General features: G+C 35.5%; 1 protein-coding gene across 1 annotated transcript in view; it reads right to left on the bottom strand.

The window, feature by feature from the left end:
* Nucleotides 1–18,986, bottom strand: part of LOC149788734 (uncharacterized) — a 33,597-nt gene extending 14,611 nt beyond the window's left edge. The window contains exons 1-5 of the mRNA XM_089973545.1: nt 16,290–18,986; nt 12,216–12,260; nt 7,829–7,931; nt 5,383–5,563; nt 3,369–3,573 (exon numbers count right to left, since the gene is read on the bottom strand). Of these exons, the coding sequence (XP_089829671.1) occupies nt 3,369–3,573; nt 5,383–5,563; nt 7,829–7,931; nt 12,216–12,260; nt 16,290–16,409 (654 nt within the window). The 5' untranslated portion in view covers nt 16,410–18,986. The remainder of the gene's footprint in view (nt 1–3,368; nt 3,574–5,382; nt 5,564–7,828; nt 7,932–12,215; nt 12,261–16,289) is intronic.
* Between the last annotated feature and the right edge of the window lie 5,156 nt (nt 18,987–24,142).

The following is a 24,142-nucleotide window of genomic DNA, read 5'->3' as shown; positions in this document are numbered from 1 at the left end:
TCAAAACAGGTTCTTAACAGCCAATTTAATCATACCAAAACTGGGATGGAAGGGTCATTTTGAAAAAAGTATGGGAAAATATGCAGTCTGACAAAAAAGCAGGAAAAACTAAGCCACTGAAAAGACTATGTCAAACAATACATTTCACTATCTGCATTTCATGATAGATTTTTATAGTCTTCCAGGTATTGTGGAAGAGCGAGGAAGAAACTGCATCAACTTATTGCTGCCGTTCTACTTGAACCAACTTTACAACCTTGCCAAGAACAAAATTATAGGTCACCTCTGATATAAAATAATTTTTCAGTCTTAAACATGCACACAACGATCCATTTGTATCCAAAGCAAAAACTTAACAACAAATTCAATTAACTCAAAAAGTAAACTGGCAAGCTATGCTTAGAAATGCAACAAGTACAAGACAGAAACAAACAAAAACCATCCAAGTCACCTGTATCATGAATGCTTCTTGAGGTACTCTGTTTGTAGTTCTGTGATGAAAAGTGTACAAAAAATTAATGTAGAAAAGGACTAACCTTTTAACTTTTTGCACAAATTTGATTCAAGACATTCATTTGTATCAGTCCTTAAGACATTTAATTGTGATTGCTTGGGAGGTAGATCAGTCTCAAATGTGAGTTTTGATCCACCAGCTGCACCTGGAGGGGATTTGCTGCTGACAGAAATTTTCTCAGAATCTGTCTTCATGCAAGGAAGGTATGAATAATTGTTCAGGATTCCAACTTGTTTGCATGTGACGGGTTTATTTTTTTCTTCTTCCCATATGTAAGAAAATAGCCTACTCCCCAATCTTCCTCTCATCTGAAAATGAGATCTAACCAGCTGTACATTTTCAGAGGTTATACTTGGAATTTTGACCTAAAACCTTGGAAGTCCGAGGTTTTTCTATGGTTTTCCTAGGAAAACCTGGAAAACCTTGGACAATGCTGATATTTTGTCCATGGTTTTATCAGCAACCCTCAGACATTATCTCAAATATAATTTAAAAAAAGAAGGAAATACCTTGGACAAAGCCTTGGACATGATAATGTTTATTTTTGGCTCGGAAAATCATAGGAAATAAGAACTTAGTCATTTTGTAGCTTGGACATAGCTCGGAAATGTAGACTGATAACATTTTTTTAGCTAGGAAATGGACTCGGTCTGATTTAACTGTGCACTAAGAGATTTCTACATATTTATTCAGAACTTATTTTAACAGTTTATTAAAATGAATAATGTTTGTCATTACCAAAACAACTTACAAGTCAGGGATTTGAGTAAAAACTTGGCTTTAGTAATGTTGACTGATTGATATGGGTTTTACAGTGTACCATTTCAGTTCAGGCAACATGGTGCCAAACAGATCACATATTTTTGGAGACAAAAATATGAGATAAAGATCCGAAACCTATATACATGCTGCAATCCCCCAGTTAGAAAAATTCTTAGTATTCATAATCACTTCATACAATCACATTAGTTTAACACAGTGGTCCCAATTCTAATGCCCTGTAACCACACATGACAACTGTAAAAAATATATTTTCTAATGACTGAATCTAAAGTAAAGTCTTCAATGCTTAAAGGGTCACATGACATTTTTCGCAATTTTTTTTGATTGTTAGTTACAGGAATAATAATTTAAAATACCAGTTTAGAAGGATAATGCACTATTACAATGTTAGTGTACAAATGTTTTCTGAAAAATTGCATGGCACTGTTTATTTGTCACATTAGTTACAAAAATAATAATTATAAATATACAACGTAGTTTGAGCAAAAATTACATGGATGTTTAGCATGGCACTATTTTTAATTATCATTTTTCGTATGACAGCTGATAATAAGCACAGTTACAATGAAGTTTAATCCCTTTCAAAATGATTTTGGAAAAATGCACCAAACACTTCAGTGTTTTCTGACAATAAAATGTATTTTTATATTCTGTAATATTGATTCAATTCTTGGTCTGATGTTTTATGTCAGGGAGTTGTCTTGTCTGAGAATTCCTTGGACAATATGTCTGAGGAATCCTCAGATGCTATGTACAAGTAATCCTTGTACAATATATCCGATGAATTCTCAGAATGCTTGGAAACCATGGATATCTCTGAGGATTCCTAGGAAACCTCAGAGTATTGGTTACAAAAAACTTTAGAAGTCCGAGGTCAACCTTAGACTTTTGAGAGTAAAAATCGTGGACATTAGTATAAAAAAAATTTGTCCTTGGACTATTACATAGGAAAGTCAGCAACCAATACTCCGAGGTTTTTCCTAGGAACATTTGTCCAAGGTTTCCTAGTAAACATCGGAACATGTACAGCCAGGTTATTACACAAACCACACATTGATCTGGACTTCCATGAGCATTTGGGATCCATGATCCATTTGTAACTGAACACGCATTTCCTCATCAAAACAGACAGCTAAGTCAATATTCACAATGCTTCATCAGTAATTTGCATGGACTGGTTAACTGATAGTGACCTAAACTAGGTTTGAAAATTTTCAAGTAAAAACCTATTGGTCTGGCCATAAGGCCAGGGATAAGACAATGTTTATCTGAAGAAATTAACGTGTCATGCAAAGAAGGATTAGAATGACGGTTAGTTATCAACTTATCCCAAAATGATTAAATAGGTAAATATGAAACTTTAATAGTACTAAATCAGATATTAGAAAACTTCAAGATTTTTAATAAATGAGATGTGAACGCAAATGTAAGTTTTTCAACTTTTCATGTTCAAGGGGTTTACATGACCAAACATCAAAATCAAGGGTTTATCAAAACTACTCTCTTAATCTTTACTATTATTTTCATCAGGAGTTAACTCTCTAGTAATTGCAATGGTACATATTTTATTTTATTTATATTACAGTGATGAAAACTCACACACCAATCTGAAATTGCAAACATCAAATAGTATCTGTTCACTCCAGCATATCAGTCGCATATTTTGTTTATCAATTTAATACATTATGTTGTTGGAGAATTACACTTTTGTTATGTCTTGGACAATATTGATCTTGTTTCGGGACAAGTTAATTCTGTCTACTTGTTTCAATGGTACACATGTACATATGTATTCCATAATTATCCAAAGCCTGATAAGAACCACCACTTTACAACTCAAGTATTAATACACTGTGCAAATGTTTTAATTTAACAAAATTTTGAGGACAAAGACCCTGAAACTTATATAAGGTCTTGTGGTCATAAACTTGAATACAAGACTTTATTAAAATGCCATAACTGTATCAATAAATTATAGAGAGACATGATGAGCTTTTGAAGAAGTTTCCCAATATATATATATCACTCAACAATTTGCGGGATGGGGATAAATTAAATATGAATGCGCTACCTTATTCCGCCAGTACAAGTTCTTTCCATCTCCATAGTCATATCTAATCTCCTCACCACTGTCAATATTTCTGGTTGCAAAGAGACAAAGCCTTGGGTAAGAATTGTACACCTCCAATTTCATACGTGCATTGCATGATTTTGTGCGGTCTGCAGCATCATTCACAAATTGGCACACGTGTCCTCTTGTAGATGTTGCATCTATACTAAAGTAAAAGAAAATGCAACTTACAAAAAGCTACATCTTCCAATCCTCTAAATAGATCAACAATCATAGCAAAGATCTGTCCATGCTATCTACTAAAACAAAACTGTCAAGTCACATTAACCTAGATACTAGAGCTGAATAGGGAATACCAGCCACCCTATGACATAACAAGTTCTTAAATTATAATTACAATGCCCACATGTCTACATCAAATTTTAAGGGACAGATCTGCAAGACACTAGTGGCCTTTTGTCTGATCTTTAATGCACTGAAATAGTTCAATTTAGTACATGTATAATTACGTCTCTGTGCAGATGTCTTTACAATGCAAGTCTTAGAGTGTTGGGCTTTACACCTCAATGATGCTATGGACCACTGCAAGGTGGTGAGTTTGTTTACTGAATTCAGAACATCTGAATGGTCCTTATTACTCATTCTTATCTCACTTTCATCTGCATTTGCCTAAATAATCCTAATATATAGAGAATGGGCTGTAAAAATACTTCATTATCATCCTTTCCAGTGTTAATACGCAATTTTCTACACCGCTGATTGAATACAAAATTTTCTTAGTCTATGACATGTATCTGGAGAAAATCTGAATATTCATCAGCAATAATAAGCCCATGATCTCTTTATCCAAGTTCAATATTTGGTGGAGAAGGAGGTCTATTATTGCCAACACCCACAACCCTGATAAACTGAAATCAGTCTGTGAACTCAGTCATCTTAATTAAAGCGGTCCTGAAAAAGTGTTCTTTTGAATTCCGACTAAAAATCAAATGAATGTACCACTAGAAGCTATTCTCCGTTTATTTTCAAACTAAGTATGACCAAAATGTTAAGTGCTGAAGATCTACTAGGAGTGAAAAAGGACAGTAACTCTTGTTCAGCTAAATTTGGGGATTATGTATAAATAAATTGTATAAAACTTTTTGCTGTAAGAAAATTGCATGAAGAGACTTTCAGTGTAACTTGAAAGGTGTTCAACATCATGCACACAGCCAGTTAATTTAAACATGCCCCAAAAAATCTAATTTAATTAGACTGAATTAAAAGATTGCAACTATTATATACAACAATTAGTACACAATTCCCAAACAAATTACTTGGCTGAAAGGATTTGTTTTTTGTCTCTGATATGACCTCTACTCTATACCATGTTTTGAATGGCATGCAGGGAAGAAGCCACTTTCACCTGATTGGTTGCACAGGTTAATGGAGCCACTCTGCTGGTGAAAATGTGTACTCATTGTAAGCAAACACTAATGTGTGTGTGTGTGATTTGGATTTTTAACGTAGCTTTAACAATTTTTCAGTCATATCGCTACAATGTCTGCAGTGTGGCAGTTTATAGCAAACACTAATGAATCAAAGCTTAATTGCTGATTATAGGTTCCATTTCCATTCAAATTTCCAGCTAGCAATACAACTTTCACTAAACTGATTGCAGAAATTGGAATTTGTGCATTGATTTATTTCTCATTTGCAACATAAAACAGACCAAAAAAAAAGCCTGTTTTATGCTAAACACTAAATAATAAGTACAAAAAAATATTCCTACATATAGCACTCATATTATCCTGCAATTTCAAGGTTGAAGCTATGTTCTGATTCAAGGAACAATTTACTATCACATGGAGAAATTTTAGGTGTTATCAGCAATTTTCGTCTATTTGAATTTCTCTCTGTACTTGCTGCATGAGGTTTTAATTGTAGACTTTTTAGCCCACAAATCCTTGCAGTTTCAGCCCTGATAATTGTATTAAATCTTAGATATATAATAATTATATTAGCTGAAACTTACTAATGTGTCTTCTGGTGATATTTAAAGCCAAAGAGATAACATCTGTTGTATTTATGATTTCGTTGTTTCCTGCTATATCTTTTCTCCCTTCTCTCAGCCTCTAATGTGTCAATCCTTTCCCCTACATACTCAAGTAGAAAATCACCTCTGTTGAATGCCACATTTGCAAAGACACCATAACCTATAATGGGCAAAAGGCAAAAGCAACAAATTAAAAATTAAAATAAGCATGCAAAGGTGTTCCTAATAACCAAAGCTTAAAACTAGAATTTTATGAGGATATATTTTGTGTAATAAAATTAAGCATTATTTTGTAAGGATGTTACACATAGTTCAAAAATCCAATAGCCTGACACCCGGGACCTCTCTAATTTCAAATAAGCGAGGAGCTCGTCAGGTGTATTGAAAAAATCTAATTTTACCTGATAAAGCTCAGATTATGCTGATGAAATGTAGAAATTTATTTTTAAGATGTTGACCTGCCATAACATAGCATGTCATGCTAAAACCAGGATTTCTATTCCCAAAACCCCTGACACTTTGTTTTAAAAAATATGATTTTAAGTAATCTTCGAAAATAGAACAAAAATAAATACTTCAGCATATACCCATTACATGTAGCATGTATAAATGGTAAGCAGTCATGACTAAAGTTGATGTAAAACTCCTTCTGGCAGTTTAAATAAGGCAATTAAAAGGCAAAAAGGTCAGGTATAAACCACTATTGCATGATTTACTTAACTGGCTCACAATAGCTAATGTGGTGCATTTGAAGACTAGTGGGTGATCCCACTGTGCTAATTCGCACAGGTAAAAAAGGTAACCAAATGGAACAACCTAAAAAAGGTAAATCAAACAGATGCTAGATGCATGTAAAAAGTGTTCCAACTGGAAAATGGGGTCCCATCATCCCAGACACACAAAGTTGAAACTGAGGTCCCATCAACACTTAAAATTGGGGTCCCAAATGAATATATAGTGTTTGCACATACTTTAAATGCAATGCCTCAAGTGCAACAAAACCTGATCACCATGAACATGGATAAAGCACATGATTAATGCTGAAAGAACACAAAGCCTTAAATGACTCCTGGAGTTTTATATTATTTTGTTTTGTCTCAACCACTAAGATAAATTTAAACTACTCACCAACATAACCAGATATATATATATATATATATATATATATATATATATATACATATTTGTTTCTAACACATCTTGGTTGAACCCAGTTTCACATCAATGCTGGGTCTGATTTTTGGGTAACAGGTGCTTAAGCAAACTGTATTAAAGAATACTGACTAGTTTGTCAATGGCGACAACTTTTCTTTTGAAGTCAGATTTTACCCCATATACATAAAATGAAAAGCATGATTTTTATGGCAGTGAGTAGCTTGAATAGTGTCCAAGTGTTGAAGGTGATTTAGGAAGCAAAACAAGTAAAACTAAATTTCAGAACGCTTTCTTTGACAGTTTTCTTTGTGAAGCATGCCAGCAAAAAGAAGGGGGGGGGGGAGGAGAGGAGGATTTGATTCTGGACACATATGGCAAACAATTTATTGGCTAATGATGTCATTTCTGTGTGTACCATCAAACAGGAGACCATCTTTATGTTAAGATATTCGACACATTGAATTGAACCTTCCAATTAGTTAATTGACCTATGCTTTTCAGTATGATTTTATCAATGGAATAGATTGGCTGACAGACAATAATACGTATGTGCTTGTTTTTTGAACAGTTGCTTCGTGTTGTTTAAAAGATTAACTATCCGTACTCGACAGGCATTTAATTGTAATCCGGGCTTGTGGAATTTTAGTTGGGGCTTGTGATTATTTTGTAGTCACCAGCCCATGGCATTTGTTGACATTTTTAATAGGTATCTGCTTTAACACAAGCAATAATTTAAGAAAGAAAAAAAACAAAAAGTGTTCAAACTGGAAATTGGGGTCACATTATCCCAGACACACAAAGCTGAAACTGGGGTCCCATAAACGCCAGTTAAAAATGGGGTCCCAAATGCATATCATGTATGCACAAATAGTTTATTTCCCTAGAATACAAAATGAAAATTGAAAAAAAAGTATAATAATGTGATTTAAATCCCAAACAGTGCTAAAAGTTCGATCACAAATCCAAATGTATAAAAAAAAACTGTTAAAACTGGAAATTGGGGTCCCATCACCCCAGACACACAAAGCTGAAAATGGGGTCCCATAACACTCTTAAAATTGGGGTCCCAAATGCCTATAGTGTATGCACATGCTTAAAACTGGGGTCCCCAAAATAGTGACTCAGTTGCACAAAAACCCAATCATCATGAACATGGATAAAACACATTACACTGTATTAGTGTTGAAAGCACACATGGCCATAAAAGACCCATGGAGGTTTATATTATTCTGTCTTTAGTCACATACAAGGTAAATTTAAATTTACTCACCAACATAACTGGATATGTATCTTTTTTCGAACCCATCTTGATCCAGCCCCGTCTCACACCAGTACCGGGCCCATTCTTTGGGTGAAAGGTTTCTCATGCCAGCCTAAAACAAAAAAAAGGTCCAATAAAGAGTCAAACTAGACTTAAAATCATCTAATGGTCAGAATCCAGAATTATCTGCATAATAGACTAGTCTACATTTTTTTAAAGATTTCATAATTGGTGGCTATAGCACTTATTGGGCTATAACTTATTTTAAATTACATGCCCCCAGCCCCTTTAAATGTGTATTCTGGGCAAATGTTTGTCAACAATTAATTGGTAGGCCTATGTGTATGAAGTCAATTAGGTTACAAAATAATAGGTATTCTATTTATAGCATACTTCACTGTATAACTTTGCTAAATGTATATTATCTGTCTACAAAGCCATACATATCAGGTAAACGGTTAATTATGCATGGTATTCTGCTTTGTCTACTGTTAGGGGCCATCCATTTTTAGTACATACGCATGGTGGGGGTGGGATGTTAACCCAAATGCGTACGCCTGTGTATGGGGGGGGGGGGGGTCTACTGATAATGTACGTACGCATAGGAAATGGGGGGTGGTGGTTTTGAAACCCCGATAATGATTTCTCTAATACGTAACCCTTTAGAGTTAATCCGTATTGCATGGGGATGACTAAGGTCTCGACTATTAAACCAGTAAGTGAGAATTGTCTGCGGGATTCGATTGATAGTGTTAAACTTGGCTTGTGATTTTTTTAATATATTCCCAGTGATAGTGATTACATCCCAGTCAACAAGCTGTCATCTATTCAAGTTGGTGCAACTGGGTTACACACTTTGTTTATTATAGAGTTGATCTCTGTGTGTCTTCTTTGAATTAAGCTTTTGACTTTCGTCTCTGTTTAAATGATTATGTTTCTGGATGAGATAACGCTTTCTTTTATTTCATTAACTGTATGATATGCATGTGCATGTGATCATCAAATGTAAAATTTTATGGGATTTCATGTTTAATGATAGAAGGATATCTTTATTGCTTTATAAATGCATACAATAGTTTAGCAAGATCTTCTAATAAAGAATAGAATATGTACAGTGACTGGTTATTTTTCTTGAAATTGTTCTGCAACTGGACTTTGGAAACTGGTCTTTTTGTACAAACCTGTTGAGAAACCACCAGTCTTGAGAGACCGTTTTTTGCTGGCAGAAGGGGTTGTCTCTCGTAACAGGTTTTGCTGTAATAATTTCTGCGACATTATTTCTGAAACTTCATTATTGTACTTGGAGATATTATTTAAGTTTAGTGCAGTGGTACCTATGATTTGAATCCAAGGGCTGTACTTCATTCAGCGCAACTTTAAACCTTCAATATAAATATGCACACTAGCCTGAATGTGAGCATTTACCGGTAACCAAACCCTATTGTTGCTGTCATACTGTAAGCACATTTTAATATGGAAGGTATTTACAATTTCAAGGCAAATAAAGATGTAATTACTTCTGCATTGATACAAAATTCTAATGCAATACTGCATAAACAAGCTATTAAGTAGAGTCAAAATGTACGGGTTACTGTTAAAGCAACCTGTGAATGCCCAAATCTTGCCATCATCTGATTAAATTGTACACAAATCTAAATTAGGCAGAAACAAATAAATTTTCTGACTTTTCAAGCAAAGTATATAAACTTATAACATTCTTGTAATAATCACAAATTCCATCCCCGAAAAAGGCATAGACATAAATTTTGCTAATATAAGTTACCGTATTTACCTTATGTTTTCAGACACCATTGTTTTCGGGGAAATATAATATTTAAATGCCTTGTAAGTTTTCGGACATTGCTCTGCTATAATTTTTTCTACAATTTATGTTTTCGGACGGAATCTAGGAAGATATGCTGCATCGTTTTATATGTAAAATTCACAGCATGTTTGCCGTTTATTTAACTGATACAAAGTTTTGCTTCATTTGGTCGCCACGGAATTTTGCTCTCCGGAAATTCTGTTGAGACAAGCTCCTTGGCATATATACATATTTCCTCAACACTGGCTGGAATTTGTAAGTCACACTGAGTGAGCACCCATTGAGCTATCTCATCAACCATAACTTGTACATATGAAATGGTTCATCCACACTTAGGCAAATGTCTGTTCAAGTTCAGATCTGCAGAAAAGTCAATTTTCATCCAGGTACTCACAGCGGATTTTGGAATTTTGAATTTTTCCGTTGTAGGTCTAATTCCCATAAGTTTTGCATTGTTAATGATATCCTGCTTTTGCTTTAATGTATAATGTTTATAGTGACCACATACAGAACCAGGTCGAGCACTCTCTAGAGCAGCTTTCTTAGTAGGCAGTTCTTTTTGTGATGCATCCTCATAATCATTAATTCGAGGTCGCTTCTGTGGATGGCCTACTGGCCTCTTTGGAGACAATTTTGGCAAGGGAGAGTCTCTCCATGAACTAGGCAGTGCCTCCTCGCTTGTTGCATAACGTATGATAAACTTATCCATCTCAATTATTACAGCACTAACAATATTAAGTTTCACAATGACAGCTATCCAGTATATAAACTTTTGATAGTGGTGGGTATTTTATTTATACTTTATATTTTAATAGCTTGATTTGGCTAACAAAAATATGATTGGTCAGTGTAGACATTGTTACACATGAAACCACTTTAAACAGGTGTGACAGTTATGGCTTTGATTAAAAACCATGATCTCTGCTTTATATCATTAAACAATACATCAGAGTCGATATGGATTAGTAAAATTCACTGGCATTGTGCAACAAAACAAACCCCTTATCCCTAAGGCATTATATACCAAGGTTTAAACATAGTTATTTTTCTACAGGTAATAAACCTCTTTGTAGACAATAAAAAAATTTGATTGTGGGTGCTAAATGTTTGGTACATCGTGTGCTGTTTTAATGAAATCCAGATGGCTGCTTTTTATTTCTGAACACACCTGTCAAAGAAATCCTGCAAGTTATATTATTAACAATTATCATCTAGAAACCTTGAAATCTTGGACATGCATCAAAACAATCTTTGAGCAGTCATTGTTTCAAGTCACAGCTCTGCTCACTTTGAAGCTACCCTCGGTTAGGTGGGGAAAAAAAGAGAGAACCACAACAAATACATCACTTTTTTTATTAAAAAATACAACATATTAATCACGTTGACTCATATTTTTCAACTTTCTTGTTATTTTTACCCTTGCTAGGCATGCCTACAACTCACCCCATATGGAGCCTCTCACCCTTGGTGCTCTAAGATTAGAAATCATACATGTACCAGTATTTCTACTCTCGATACTAAAATGTTTCTGTTCTAAATATCTTAAGAATTATAATTCCAAAGTCTTTTTATTTCGCTTGTATTAATATCTTAATTACACAGAAATAAAGCTTGCGTGCGTTTGTAATGTAGACTTTAATGATCACTGATTAGCAGATAGTTAAACAGTGGATTGCAAGATTACTAAATTGGCAGTTCTTTTGGAAAATATGCACACAATCGTGGCTCTAATACAGGTATGGCTGTGTTTTCTGGTGGATGGACATGTATCAGATAGACAAAATAGGCAAGTAATGACCGTTTTTCATTCATTATCCTTTCCGTGGTATTAGACAATATACTTGTTTTACTTCATGGCTGCATGTCGTCATGTGAACTAACAGTAACTTTGTTCTTGTTAATTATTTGTTGCAGTCCGAAAACATACGGTAGCATAAATAAATGCATATAGAACTTACTGTGTGCATCGATGTCATCTTGGGTTAGCTTATACATGAGTCATGCACTTTATGTTTTTATCTGTTCAGTTATGGGTGGTGGTTTCAGCTTATATGTGAACAGGCTTATTCACAAGTATATGCGGTAATTTGCAAGAGTTCTTGCACATCACTGATCTCCAAGGCAAATGTATGAACAAGTACAAATTTTGAACGATTTGCACTGGCAGTATCTCTGAACATGGTTACAGGGAGGGATACCAAAAGTTTCAAAGATACCACCAGATCATATATAGTATTATATGCAAAGGATATCAGGCTCACATGCCCAAAGACCCACCCTAAGGGCCAATATCAAAATTCCAAACATGCTGGCACAATCTACATACATATCTGGTTTCAATCTTTAACAATGAAGTAGGAGTCATGGATATTACACAGATGCATGTTACAATAATATACTGACATGTACTGAAGCAAAGGGACAAGAAGTATTAAATGTATTATCCAAAGTCAACAAGGAACCTAAAGTATTCTAATGAAAGCAACATTGCAAATATAAAGGTAAGTTTTTTCCTAAGATTAGTGCATAATAAAAGTGGAAATATACTGTGCTAGTTAAATCATTAGTTACCTTTGATCTTGGCTCTGCAGAATTTCTCATCAAACTTTCTTTTAGCTGCAAAATATTTTGTCAGCTTGATATTAAGAATGTTAATACTAGTATTCACTTACTCTCCAATTTTAAAATCAAAATGAATCAAGGATATAAAAAATGCAGAACAAGGCAATTCATTTCATTTATCAATTTATAATTTCTAACCCGGTTGTTGCCAGGTGGGCCTTAATATTGTCATCTTGTTTGAGTTTAAAACCAAACATATGTCTCTGTAAACAACCAGACAGACAGCTCACTGTCCTTTGCAGGTTTCAAGAACAACTACAGTCCATTGTCAAGAAAAACTGTTATCTGCATCCAATATTTGTAATGTCTAGTTTCAATATTTTTCTAAATGGAATTGAACAATTAAAAAAAGTGCAACTCTTGCATAAAAGTGTTCTAAGGAATTTAGCTCCCAAAAGTTAACTCCAGAGGCAAACTGCTAGGTGCTCCGCAACAGCATACATGCAGAGAGATCATAGAGAATTGTTAGTTTTACCAGTGCCAGTATCCCATTAGTCTCAATGATAGCACTTTGACTTGCCTATCTTTATAGAGGAGGCTACTTATAGTAAATCAGCTATTTTTGGCTTTGTATTCCTCAATTAAGCTGAAATTTGTCATAGACGTTGTTATTAAAATTATGTATATAATGGTATAAATTGTATGAAACACACGGAAACAAAACTCAGGCATAAAGAGAAAAATAATAATTTATTAACCATTTTGCTTCTTGTGTCATTTATAATCCATAAAATCCATTATGACTTCACACTGAACAATTCAAAACTTCAGCTCAAGAAATAATTTTAATTCCACTTGTCATGTCTCTTGCAACCTTTAACCCTGTGTGAAACTGCAAATAGAGTAGCATATTTTTCTTGCCCATTACATTCCTTTCTTTGCTGGAAATCTCCGCTGAGCATTTAAAAAGTAAAAGACTTGAAACAAACTCAGAATCATGTACACTCAGATTAACTCAATTCATTTTCTTAAAACATTTATTTACAATTTTCTTCAAAAGATCTACAAGATTCTCAAGGGTCTCTAAGGTAAATTTCTCCTTCAGCATTTCATGAATCTATGTAATTTAAAATCTGATTGCTTGAACTGCCTGCATAATGAGAAAATGGCATGAAATCAACCAATGTTTTGTGCCATTTTAACTTGTTGTGCGGGATGTAGGCTTAGACTATTGCTCAAAAGTGGTGACCTGGATATAATGCAAACTGTGCAAAGAGTGCATAGCGGGAGTAGAGTAAGACGAGTTATTGAAGAGTTAAGGAATTATTCAGTGCAATTACCAAAAACCACAAACTACATCACATCTATTGTCTGAAAAAATATAGACCGTCCCATGCAATAGTTTAGTTTGGTTTGAAACACACAGAAGATGACAGTGTTAGGGCCCTACGAGTGAAAGATTAGAAATTATATACTTAGGAATGAAATGACCAAGTTTTGTACATTTTTTAAAATATGCTTGATACTTTTCATTCTTAAAATCGGTAAGGGGTAGTGTGTTTATAAACAAATGGAAGGGCAAGCAAATATTATAAAATTATAAAATAGCATTTTATATGTACCAAGTACCACTATCCTTTTTTGCCTAATTCCCCAAAACAGTGGCAGGAGTGCTGAAATATTGTCCAAATCAAGTTGTCCACCATCAAGTAAATTTAAAATGTATTTGCATAAAAGACCTGCTGGTCCCAGACCTGCCAACCCTGACAAGTCCATCTCAGTAAGGCAGTTGATATTTTTCTGTAAGATCGACCAGTTTTCAGTAAGGTGTAACAAAATATCAATCATTGCTACTGTATAGCTGGAAAACGTAATTAAAAGTTCGACGCATCAACGATAAACATTATGTTCAACCGAAAAGTTTGTTAAGTATGAGTCGACTTTATTTACCACTAGTACAGTTGCACAAACTCAAGTTCCAAATCCTATGCAGCTCAATGGCTCGTTGCTATCTCTCAGCTTGATATAATTCTTGGAAATTATTTTCCATTTCATATGATGACGGCAATCATATCTCCCAACTCAAGGCATACTCAAATTGGCATGTGATGTCCAATAAATGTAACTGTGTCCTTTCCAGCTTTTATTCACAAGAATCTGAATATTCTTTTTTATTCTTCAGTGTTGATTATTAACCCTTTACCTCATAAAGCGTAGTGACAAAGTGCAGCACGCTATAAATAGAACACCTGTTACCTAGCCGACCGCATACGCATGCCTGTGAATTGTTAAGCAATGAGTGGTGTTACGCTTAACATCAATTTTAACCATTTGACATTTTTGGCACACACATATTAAATGTGGACAAATTTAAGTGAAGTCCGATTGTTATAGATGTGTAATTATTTTTCACGGAAGAATATTTTATGTGCTTTAAAATCGAGAGAGAACTCATTCACCGTCATGTTAGTGAGGCCGCGTGACCGATCATAGCTGCCATTTCCCATACTCGAAATTTACATGTTTTTCGTCTGCTGCGTCTACATCACTAAGTTATCTGAATTTGATAATCAATAAAAACTAATTGCTGCTTACATAAATATTAGAGCCTTTACCTAAGTTACTGAATCTTTCGTGGTTGTGATTCTAATCGTGAAACTTCGTAAGTACTGAATAAAATCCTGCCTGTGAACTGTTAAGCAATGTAGTGTATGTTACGTTTAAAATCAATTTTAACCATTTTACATTTTTGGTACACATATATTATATGTGGAAAACTTTAAGAGTAAAGTCCGATTGTTATAGCTGTGTAATTATTTTTCACAGAAGAATTTTTGTATGAGCTTCAAAATCTTGAGAGAACTTGTTCACCGTCATGTCAGTGAGGCTGCGTGACCAACTGTAGCTGCTATTTCCGATACTCAAAATTTACAAGGTTTTCACGTGTGTCTATATCACTAAGTCATCTGAATTTGATAATTTATAAAAACTAATTGCTGCCTACATCAATATCAGAGACTTTACCTAATTTATTGAATCTTTCGTGGTTGTTATTCTAATCGTGAAAACTTTGTACGTACTGAATGAAATCCATGGCTGCCATTTTGGAGAGAGGAGATTACGACCCAGTTACTTTAAATAGCTGATATCGACCAGTGCATGAATAGTGACCATGTGATCTGACGTAACTGTCATTCACAGAAATGAATGTAGTATCTAATAGGGGGTTTCCCTGAAGGTGGCGCTACGAAAACTAGCTCAAAATGGCTTTTGTTTACAGCAGGCGTCAAAAGGCGCTTCCATGCCAATCTTGTAGAGGCGTCAAAAGGTGCATCTATGCCAATGGAGTAGAGGTGTCAAAAGACGCTTGTATGAGGTAAAGGGTTAACACTTGTTTAGAAGTTTATTTTCTCTTTCAATTTAAACCTGCATTGCTTTCTGGACGCCATTTTTTTAAAATTCTGTAACAAAAATGAACCAATTATCCGGATTTTTCGGTAACAATCATTTTCCCGTTGTTTTTGCTAGTATGCCTTAAGCTTGTATTTTAAAGGTAACTTTCGTAAGACTTATGGCCAAATCATAAGAGTTGGCAGGTCTGTGGTCCATATTTTCATAGGTAAAAAAAATAGTGGAAGACTTAAAATGTTTACTTTTATTAATCTACACTATTTATAAATATTAAGACAATGCTGTGGACTGTTCAGAATCTGCCGGTGGAATTACATGTTTGATGACCATGCTGGCATAGCCACTATATTATTAATGGAAAATCTCCCATTCTAAAAATAGCTATGTCAAAACCCTAATGAACTCATATGCTTAAATAAGGCTCTCAAACTGTTAGGAAATATCTTTAAAAAAGCAAAATAATAATAAAAAAGTAAAGTTATGAACAATTGCAATTATCAGTTTAATGTTGCTTTTTTCTTCTTCAGAGTTATCATGGTATAAACTGTCAGTTGCTGAAACACAACATATAATGCCGGAAAAGAAAACAGCTGCATTCTCCATATTGCCTCCATTCATAATTTGCAAGTTCAAAACTGCAGAAACATTAAAAACTTTAAAATGTCAACTTACAGCCTTTTTACCACGTGTAAGTGCCTCTGTCATTTTGATTCTGAAAAGAAGAAATTTCCAGCTTAGAAGATTGTAGCAACTTGTGATGCATACAAAATAGTCTGAAACTGAAATATCCATGTTTACCTGCCAAATCTTTTGTTACCCTTTATATCCTCTGAACAAAATGGAAATTCTCTCCTTGCCAAACACTCCTACAGTCTAATATTAACGTCAAGTATGTGATGGATGTACGATAAAATGACAGCTTAAAACTTTTCAACTCTGCTGGAATAAAAATAAACGCTAATCTGTGGCTACTAAATTTGCCAACTTATCATAATAACCACAGCCGTCATGGATGCAATGGAGTAGTGAAAAGTAATATCAGTCACTATAACAACAGTTAACAAGTGAACTTTGGTCAGACTGAACAAATAAAATTCAAGTCGCCAATGCCTTAAATGGTAAATCAACTTGTTGATTGTGTTAATTGAGTAGTACCAACATTCTGCACTTATGGCACAATAAATGCTCACTGTGCAAATGGACAGGTGTTTAACCACTTCAGGGTCCTTAATCTATTTAAAATTTCTCATGTCATTTGAGCCTTGACCCAATAATCTCAAGTCAAAATTCTAATCTCAATAGTCAATAGGTTTAAAAAAATAATTGTTAGCTCATAGCTAGGATTTTTCATTATTTGTTAAGATTTACTATTTCATGCTGACTAATAAGAAACACATTTGATCTTACAGTCCATGAACTTTCACTTGAAAATCCATCAATATAATGAAAACACGCTAAACGTGTTTACTTATTACTTAACCAAGTACGAAAAGTATCTTTAAATGGTCAACTTTCTGAAAGTAAAAATATTAATATGGGCATACCACACAGCGCTCCTCAGACTTCTGTTATTTGATTCCTATTTATCAAAGATTTACTTCTTAAGTTAAGGAATTCAATGTCTTCCACTGAACTTTCTGCAGACGATACTACTCTGAGTTGGGTAAAACAAAAATGTAGTCTAAAATAATTTATAATATTACTTGTCATTTTAAGCATATGTGGATGAAGGTGAATCTGATTACAGTCGCACTTTCCATCCATATACCTTAAATTTTATCACAATAGTGAATATATTCCAGCATTCTAGGAAAAAAAACATTTTTGTCCTTGTAAGGCTGCTATGTTAACTCAGTTAAATATATTTTCTTTTAGATAAGGATAAGCAAAAAGATAAAGCAAACTTTTCTGATTTTTATGTATTAATTTGTATAGCATAACATTGTGTATCTTTGAACTGTCTTATTCCTTCTCTTTCTTCTCTAAATATTAAATATTTTATTTATATAAATCTATTATCAGGAGTCAATATTTTACGTCCTCTTTTCTTGACCCAATGTAGTATCTATAAAGTCTATATGATGACAAATTTCCTTTTAAAGTTTTTTGATGACATTTGGTAGTGCTGAGCATTCAACAATCATGACTGAATTGATTTGGTTACAATATAGTAGTACTAAATATATAGAATTATAAGTAATATTTAATTTAATAAGAGTAAATGAGCTTACATGACCACGTTGACATGCACTTTAATTAACTTAAGAGTAATCCATGTCCAGTTCATTGGAATTGTTAATTAGATATGTCTCATGCTTGTAGTTATTAATAATGTATACAAATCATGTGAGCAGTCAACAACTGAGAAAATGGAGACTTAAAGTGTTAACATTCATCAATTACTGATTCAAATCTAGTCTACATGTATCAATATACCTCTAAAGATAGACTTAATATGTGTATTTGATGAATGTCTTTGAGTATCATCATGACATAGTTTCGGAGCAGCCATTGTATTCCACTGATATCACATGATATCACGTAGCTGATAATGCAGTTTTCGTAAGTTTCCTTGACAGTTATGTCACGCTTTGCTGCAAGTATAGAAAATGCTTTGAGCTTGTCTAAATCCCATAAATATGTACATTATGCATAACAATGACCAAAACACATCAAACTGCCGGTTAGGAACCGCTGTATTATTTGTATAACACTTAACAGACACACTTAAACCCAATTTATTACTGTTCTCTTTGTATAACCAGCATATAATATAGCATTTCTTTTGTTGCAAAAGCAATATTAATAAATATTTGACCCACCATTTTTTAAAATTATGTTTTATTGTTCTTCAGATTGAAAACGACGAAATCTATTCAAATACAAATATTGCGCCCGGCAAATGTTTTAAGCCGGTAAAAGTATGAACCGTTCAAAGTCAATATCAAAATATAATTTCTTCCGCTTGAATGAACATCAACCTAATTAAAAAATGAGGCAGACATAGATGATTTTTTTTTAAATGAAGGCGTATTAACAAAAGACTTTAAAAGCACCTACCCGCTCCTAAATTTCCGAAATTTTCTTCTCGCCTAGTTCCATAGCATGGTGCCGGAAACAAAAGACGCGCATGCGCGAAGACGGGATATCTAATTTTGTGGTCAGAAGACGGTATGCTTTTTTTCGGTGTGAGATCATAGCGAAGTAAAAGGTGAAATAGGGGTCATTTTTAAAAACTATTTTTTATAATAAAACAGGGATAGTAGATTTTATTTTTATGGTTTTCGGAAGTGGGGTCTTTTGTAACTGGGGTCTTTGCGTGATGAGACCCCAGTTAAGGGGGAGAGTGTTAAATAAAGACCCCACTTGCTACAGAACACACACGCACACACACACACACACATATATATATATATATATATATATATATATATATATATATATATATATATATATATATATATATATATATATATATATATATATATATACGAAATGTCAAAATTTCAGATAGTTGCGGCTTTAAATATTACGTAGGATTTTGACTACGAATGTACTTCTCAAAGTAATTAGAATTATTTTAAAAAAGTTCTGTTTATATTGTCTGTTACATGCAGATACAATATCACATTAATAATTTAAAATAAAACTCATTTACAGTGGATACAAAGCAAGCGAGCTTGCAAAAACAAGTTATAATTTGCACAATAAAAAATACGTTTGAAATATGAACAGAACTCAGGCTGATGATTTTTTAAATAACTATACACGCAAAACATAAATTATTTATAAATTCAAATTGAATAGAGACAATCCCATGTTATCTCAGTTCAAACATATTGCTGCTTTTAATGTTTATGTCGAAATATGAAGCACTTATAGAAACAAAACATTTAAAAAGTTTGATAATAGCTGGGTTTTGTACGAACAGGTAAAATAGAGTATTTAATTTATTCTTTATTCGGACCTTTGAAAGTTCCAGTATTTCTTGCTTTACTTTCCACATTTTAAAGCAAACGTGTTTTCTAATGTAACAGTAGTGAATGGGGTGAGATTAGCGACAATGGGAATTAGCATTAAAAACACCCCTTGGGTAAGATTAGCGACAATGGAAATTTAACATTAACCACCCTGGGTAAGATTAGCGACAATGGAAATTTAACATGGGCAAAAAACCCTGGGTAAGATTAGCGACAATGGAATTTAACATTGGAGAAAGGAAAAAAAAGGAAATATCCATTTTAGCGACAAAGGCATTCGAACAATGGAAAAAAATATCGATTCTAGGGACAAAGGCAATTGAACATGGGGAATAGAGTTTGGGTCTGTCTAGGGACAAGGGGAATTGAACATGGGAATAGAGTTTGGGTTTGTCTAGGGACAAAGGGGAATTGAACATGTTAGAAAAAAAAAAAACTACTTTAGGGACAAGGGGAATTGAACATGGGATTTTTTGTAAAAAAAAAATTAAAAAAGGGGTAGGCAATCGAAAGGCTATCTCTTTTCGAGAAATGTGGGTGGCCCTGCAAAGGGCCTTTGGTTTTATGTTAATATTAATATTAACGTAGACGGCATCTGTCACATCTTCTTCTTAAACTCCTTCTAACTGCAGGTCCATACACAAGTACCCTCTTGAGGCATCCTTGTCTTTCTATGTAAACTCTTCTCATCCATAGACTAGTATTTGTCCTATCAACAACAGTCCACTTGGATCGGACATACATGGGTATGTCCGTCCTAAACATCATTGAAGACACAAGGGTGGATGATTCAACTGTGGTCCACATCGTGAGGCTCCGAGAACAGGTGAATCAATGCACTGAACTGCGCTTATTTATAGGGAGAGTAAGGATTGAAACGGATTGAGTTCATTGACCAATCCAAACACGCGTGACAAAATTCAGTCAGCCCGCATCCAATCCGAAGAGAGCAGTCTGTGACGTCACGTGGTCTATATAGATTCGCTAGCGCCTGTGTGCAGTCAATCGATGCGAGACAGTGATTCAACATGACGGAAACTCAGAAAACGATTCACTGGGGTGCACCAGCAGTGGAGACCGCCCAAGGGAACCCGGACTTACTTTCAGAAGAGGTACATTGGGATTTTGTGGATTTTCTTACCTCGCAAGAATTTGTTCCGGAACCTTCGTCTCATTCTTCATTACCGCAAGTGGAGAATTTTAGACAGAGACAGAAAGAAGAATTGGAGAAATTTATGCAACGACAAAAGGAAGCGGAACAAGCTTTTCTCCTACAGCAACAGCAACAGCAACAAGAAGAGGTAAGAAAAAAAACAAGAAGAAGAAGAAGTAGCAGCAAAGAAACAAGAGGGTGAAAATCAAACGGCCACGGTACTGTTGGACATTTTAGCGGAGTTAAGAAGTCTGAAACAAATGTATCAGACTTCTTTATCACGACCGAAGAGAATACGACCTTCCCGAGCTAAACACGCCAACCCTGTGACTAAGCCTATCGTACCACCCTTAGTGATTTCAACCCAATCATCATCATCAGAAGTAGGCCTCGGCCGTGGCAAAGGCTTAAGGCAGTTAAAGTTGATTGCTTAAACTCACCCCTACACCAAAAAAGGCCCTTTTCAGGGCCACCCACTTCTCTCGAAAAGAGATAGCCTTTCAATTTGCCAATAACTCAAAAATCAACAACCCCCCCCCCATTTTACCCTTATAGTACATGTCTGTGTATGAGTGCGTGAGTGTAGCTTCTTATTTAAAATCAAAACTCAAAGACACTTACCTTATATAATTAATGTATTCTTTTCTCCATAGTTACAATCCAATTCACAATTCACAACAGAACACTTTATGAATTACATTCACTTCTTCTGTTTCTTTTTTTTACTCTCTCTTTTTTTTCAATTTCTTCACCGTCACAGTCTTTTCCTCCTCTTACTCCTCACTTTCTTCCCTTCTTCTTTTCTTCTCTTGTTTCTTTTTCTTCACCTGGCTGCTTTCTTCCTCTGAAGAATCTCTCTCTTCTTCTGAAGAATCCCTCTTTTCTACCGAATCCTGTTGTTTCTTTTTTGGGCAATCTGGAGACCAGTGTCCTTTTTCTTGACAATAATAACAGGTATCTTGACTTTTGTCTTTTCTAGCCCCTGTTTTTTTTCTTTTTTGACGGTCTGGACACTCCGAAGACCAATGCCCTTTCTTCTGACAGATATAGCAAGTATCTTGACTTTTATCTCGAAAGGAAGGAGAGTAGTCCGTCGGCTGGTCTGAAGAGAATTTTCTAATGACCCCTCGCAAAGCTCTGATGAAACGTTCCATCTGGGTAGTCTCTTCCATCGTTGTGCTCGGTTTGAGAGTGAAATGAATAGTGAAAGGACAAGACACACACCCTTTTTATATACGCTGGTTTGCCATGACTATAAATTAGTCTATGGTGTTTAAACTTGAGTCATTTGACGTTTTGCACTCAAGATGAAACGATCATATTCATTCGAGAAGAAAGAAGAAGAAAGTAAGAGGCAGAAACGTGATCTATCGCCTCGTACCAGAGCTGAAGTCTTGGCACAAATTCATGCCAGTGATTTTGAAGAGGACATGAGTGAACCAGAATCCGAACCCTCTAAACAAAGTTCACCACCCTTAGTCAACCCTGAAAAGTACTATTCCATTCGAGAGACGGAAAAGCGCTCCTCTAGAAAATTTAGAACCACGGCTTACACCTACACAGTGAAGTTTAAAGATTTCAAGTCCGACGTACCATTGGAGAAAGCAGAAGGGTTTATCACCGAGATGTGGGATTCTTTGCTCACCGCACTCAAGCGACAATGTCAACCCAAAGAAGACGATCGCTTGACACTATCCATAGATCACGACAGCTTGAAATCCCCTGTTTGGATCGAGTTTAGCAGACCGGCAGAACTAACCCCTTCCAAAGTCATGGACAAGATTCAACACGTACAACAATCTAATGACCAGTTTGACATGACCGATGATAAAGCCACACTGAAAATGGCCCACGTCTCTCCTCCTCAAGGGACCGGACAACGCAATAAGGTGTTATTGGTGAACGACCTTCGCAACACCAAAAAGAGTCTCGTCCAAATTCACAATTCTCAAGACCAGATGTGTTTAGCCCGAGCCATCGTTGTGGGACGAACCTATGCCAACAAGAACGACACGGTAGAATGGAAAAGAGCCTGGAAAACTATTCAACGATCCGACCGAGCCAAACAACGAAACGAAGCAGAACTCCTGTTACAACAAGCCGGACTGTCCAAAGACACACCCTGTGGCATTCCTGAGATGCAGAAATTGCAAGATGTCCTAGCTCCACTCTACATCTTGAAAGTGCACCCTCAAGAAATGCGCGGACCTCTGTTGTTTCGAGGGAAAGACTTTAAGGACGGAAAATACATTCATGTCTATTATCATGATGACCATTTCGATACCATTACCACTATCACTGGATTCCTGGGATACAGTTATTACTGTGAGAAATGTGACTATGGCTATAACAATCGAGAGCAACACAAACATTGCGGATGGAAATGCCCAGGATGTTTGGCCTCTCCACCCTGTCTGAGCGAAGGACAAGAAAGAGTACATTGTCCTGCTTGTCTGCGCACGTTTGTCAGCCCTACCTGTTACCAACAACATCTGAAGACGCAAGGTTCACAGCAGAAATGTGCTTGTCAACTGCTGAGATTGTGCCCTACGTGTCGACAAGGCCTACGTACCAACAGTACCAAGACACACGTATGTTCAGGAAAAAAAAATGTCACATTTGTCACCACATCGTGGACCTGCAACACGAATGCTACGTGCAAAAATACCAACCCCCACCAGAGAAAGAGGACGGTCACAAGAAGAAAGGCAATTTCATCTTTTTCGATTTCGAATGCATGCAAGAGACTGGCATTCACATTCCTAATTTCTGCGTGGCTCATCGAGCGTGCGAGAAGTGCATTCAAGAACCTATCTTCAGTCATTGCCCTCACTGCAGCAAGATTCCCGGAGGGCGTGAAAAAATCTTTCGAGGATCGAACACGTTAGCCGATTTTGCCCAATGGGTCTTAGATCCCATCGACAAGACGTGGAGCCAAGAGGACATCGAACGTTACGGAGATTGTCATCGTCATGCCACAGTGATGGCTCACAATTTCTCCGGATACGATGGACAGTTTCTTCTCAGATACTATACGGAACAAGGCACCGAACGTCCTAAAGTCACTTTGAACGGAGCCAAAATCATTTTCATGCAAGTGGGACAAGTGCAGTTTAAAGATTCGATGAGCTATTTGGCCATGCCTTTGAGTCGAATGCCTAAAACGTTTGGAATGACAGAAATGGCTAAAGGGTACTTTCCACACTTTTTCAATACGGAAGCCAATCAACACGCCGTTCTACCCCATTTGCCTGAGGCTCACTATTACGACCCCGACAACATGCGTACCGAACAACGAGAAGCTTTCTACGCTTGGTAGCAGACTCACGCCTCCGACCCTTTCGACTTTCAGGAAGAAATGCTAAAGTATTGTCGTTCCGAAGTGGACATTT

The sequence above is a fragment of the Sinohyriopsis cumingii genome, chromosome 11, assembly GCF_028554795.1.
Source record: "Sinohyriopsis cumingii isolate HCF-2022 chromosome 11, ASM2855479v2, whole genome shotgun sequence".
Lineage (NCBI taxonomy): Eukaryota > Metazoa > Mollusca > Bivalvia > Unionida > Unionidae > Sinohyriopsis > Sinohyriopsis cumingii.
This window is presented reverse-complemented; position numbering and strand designations above follow the sequence as displayed.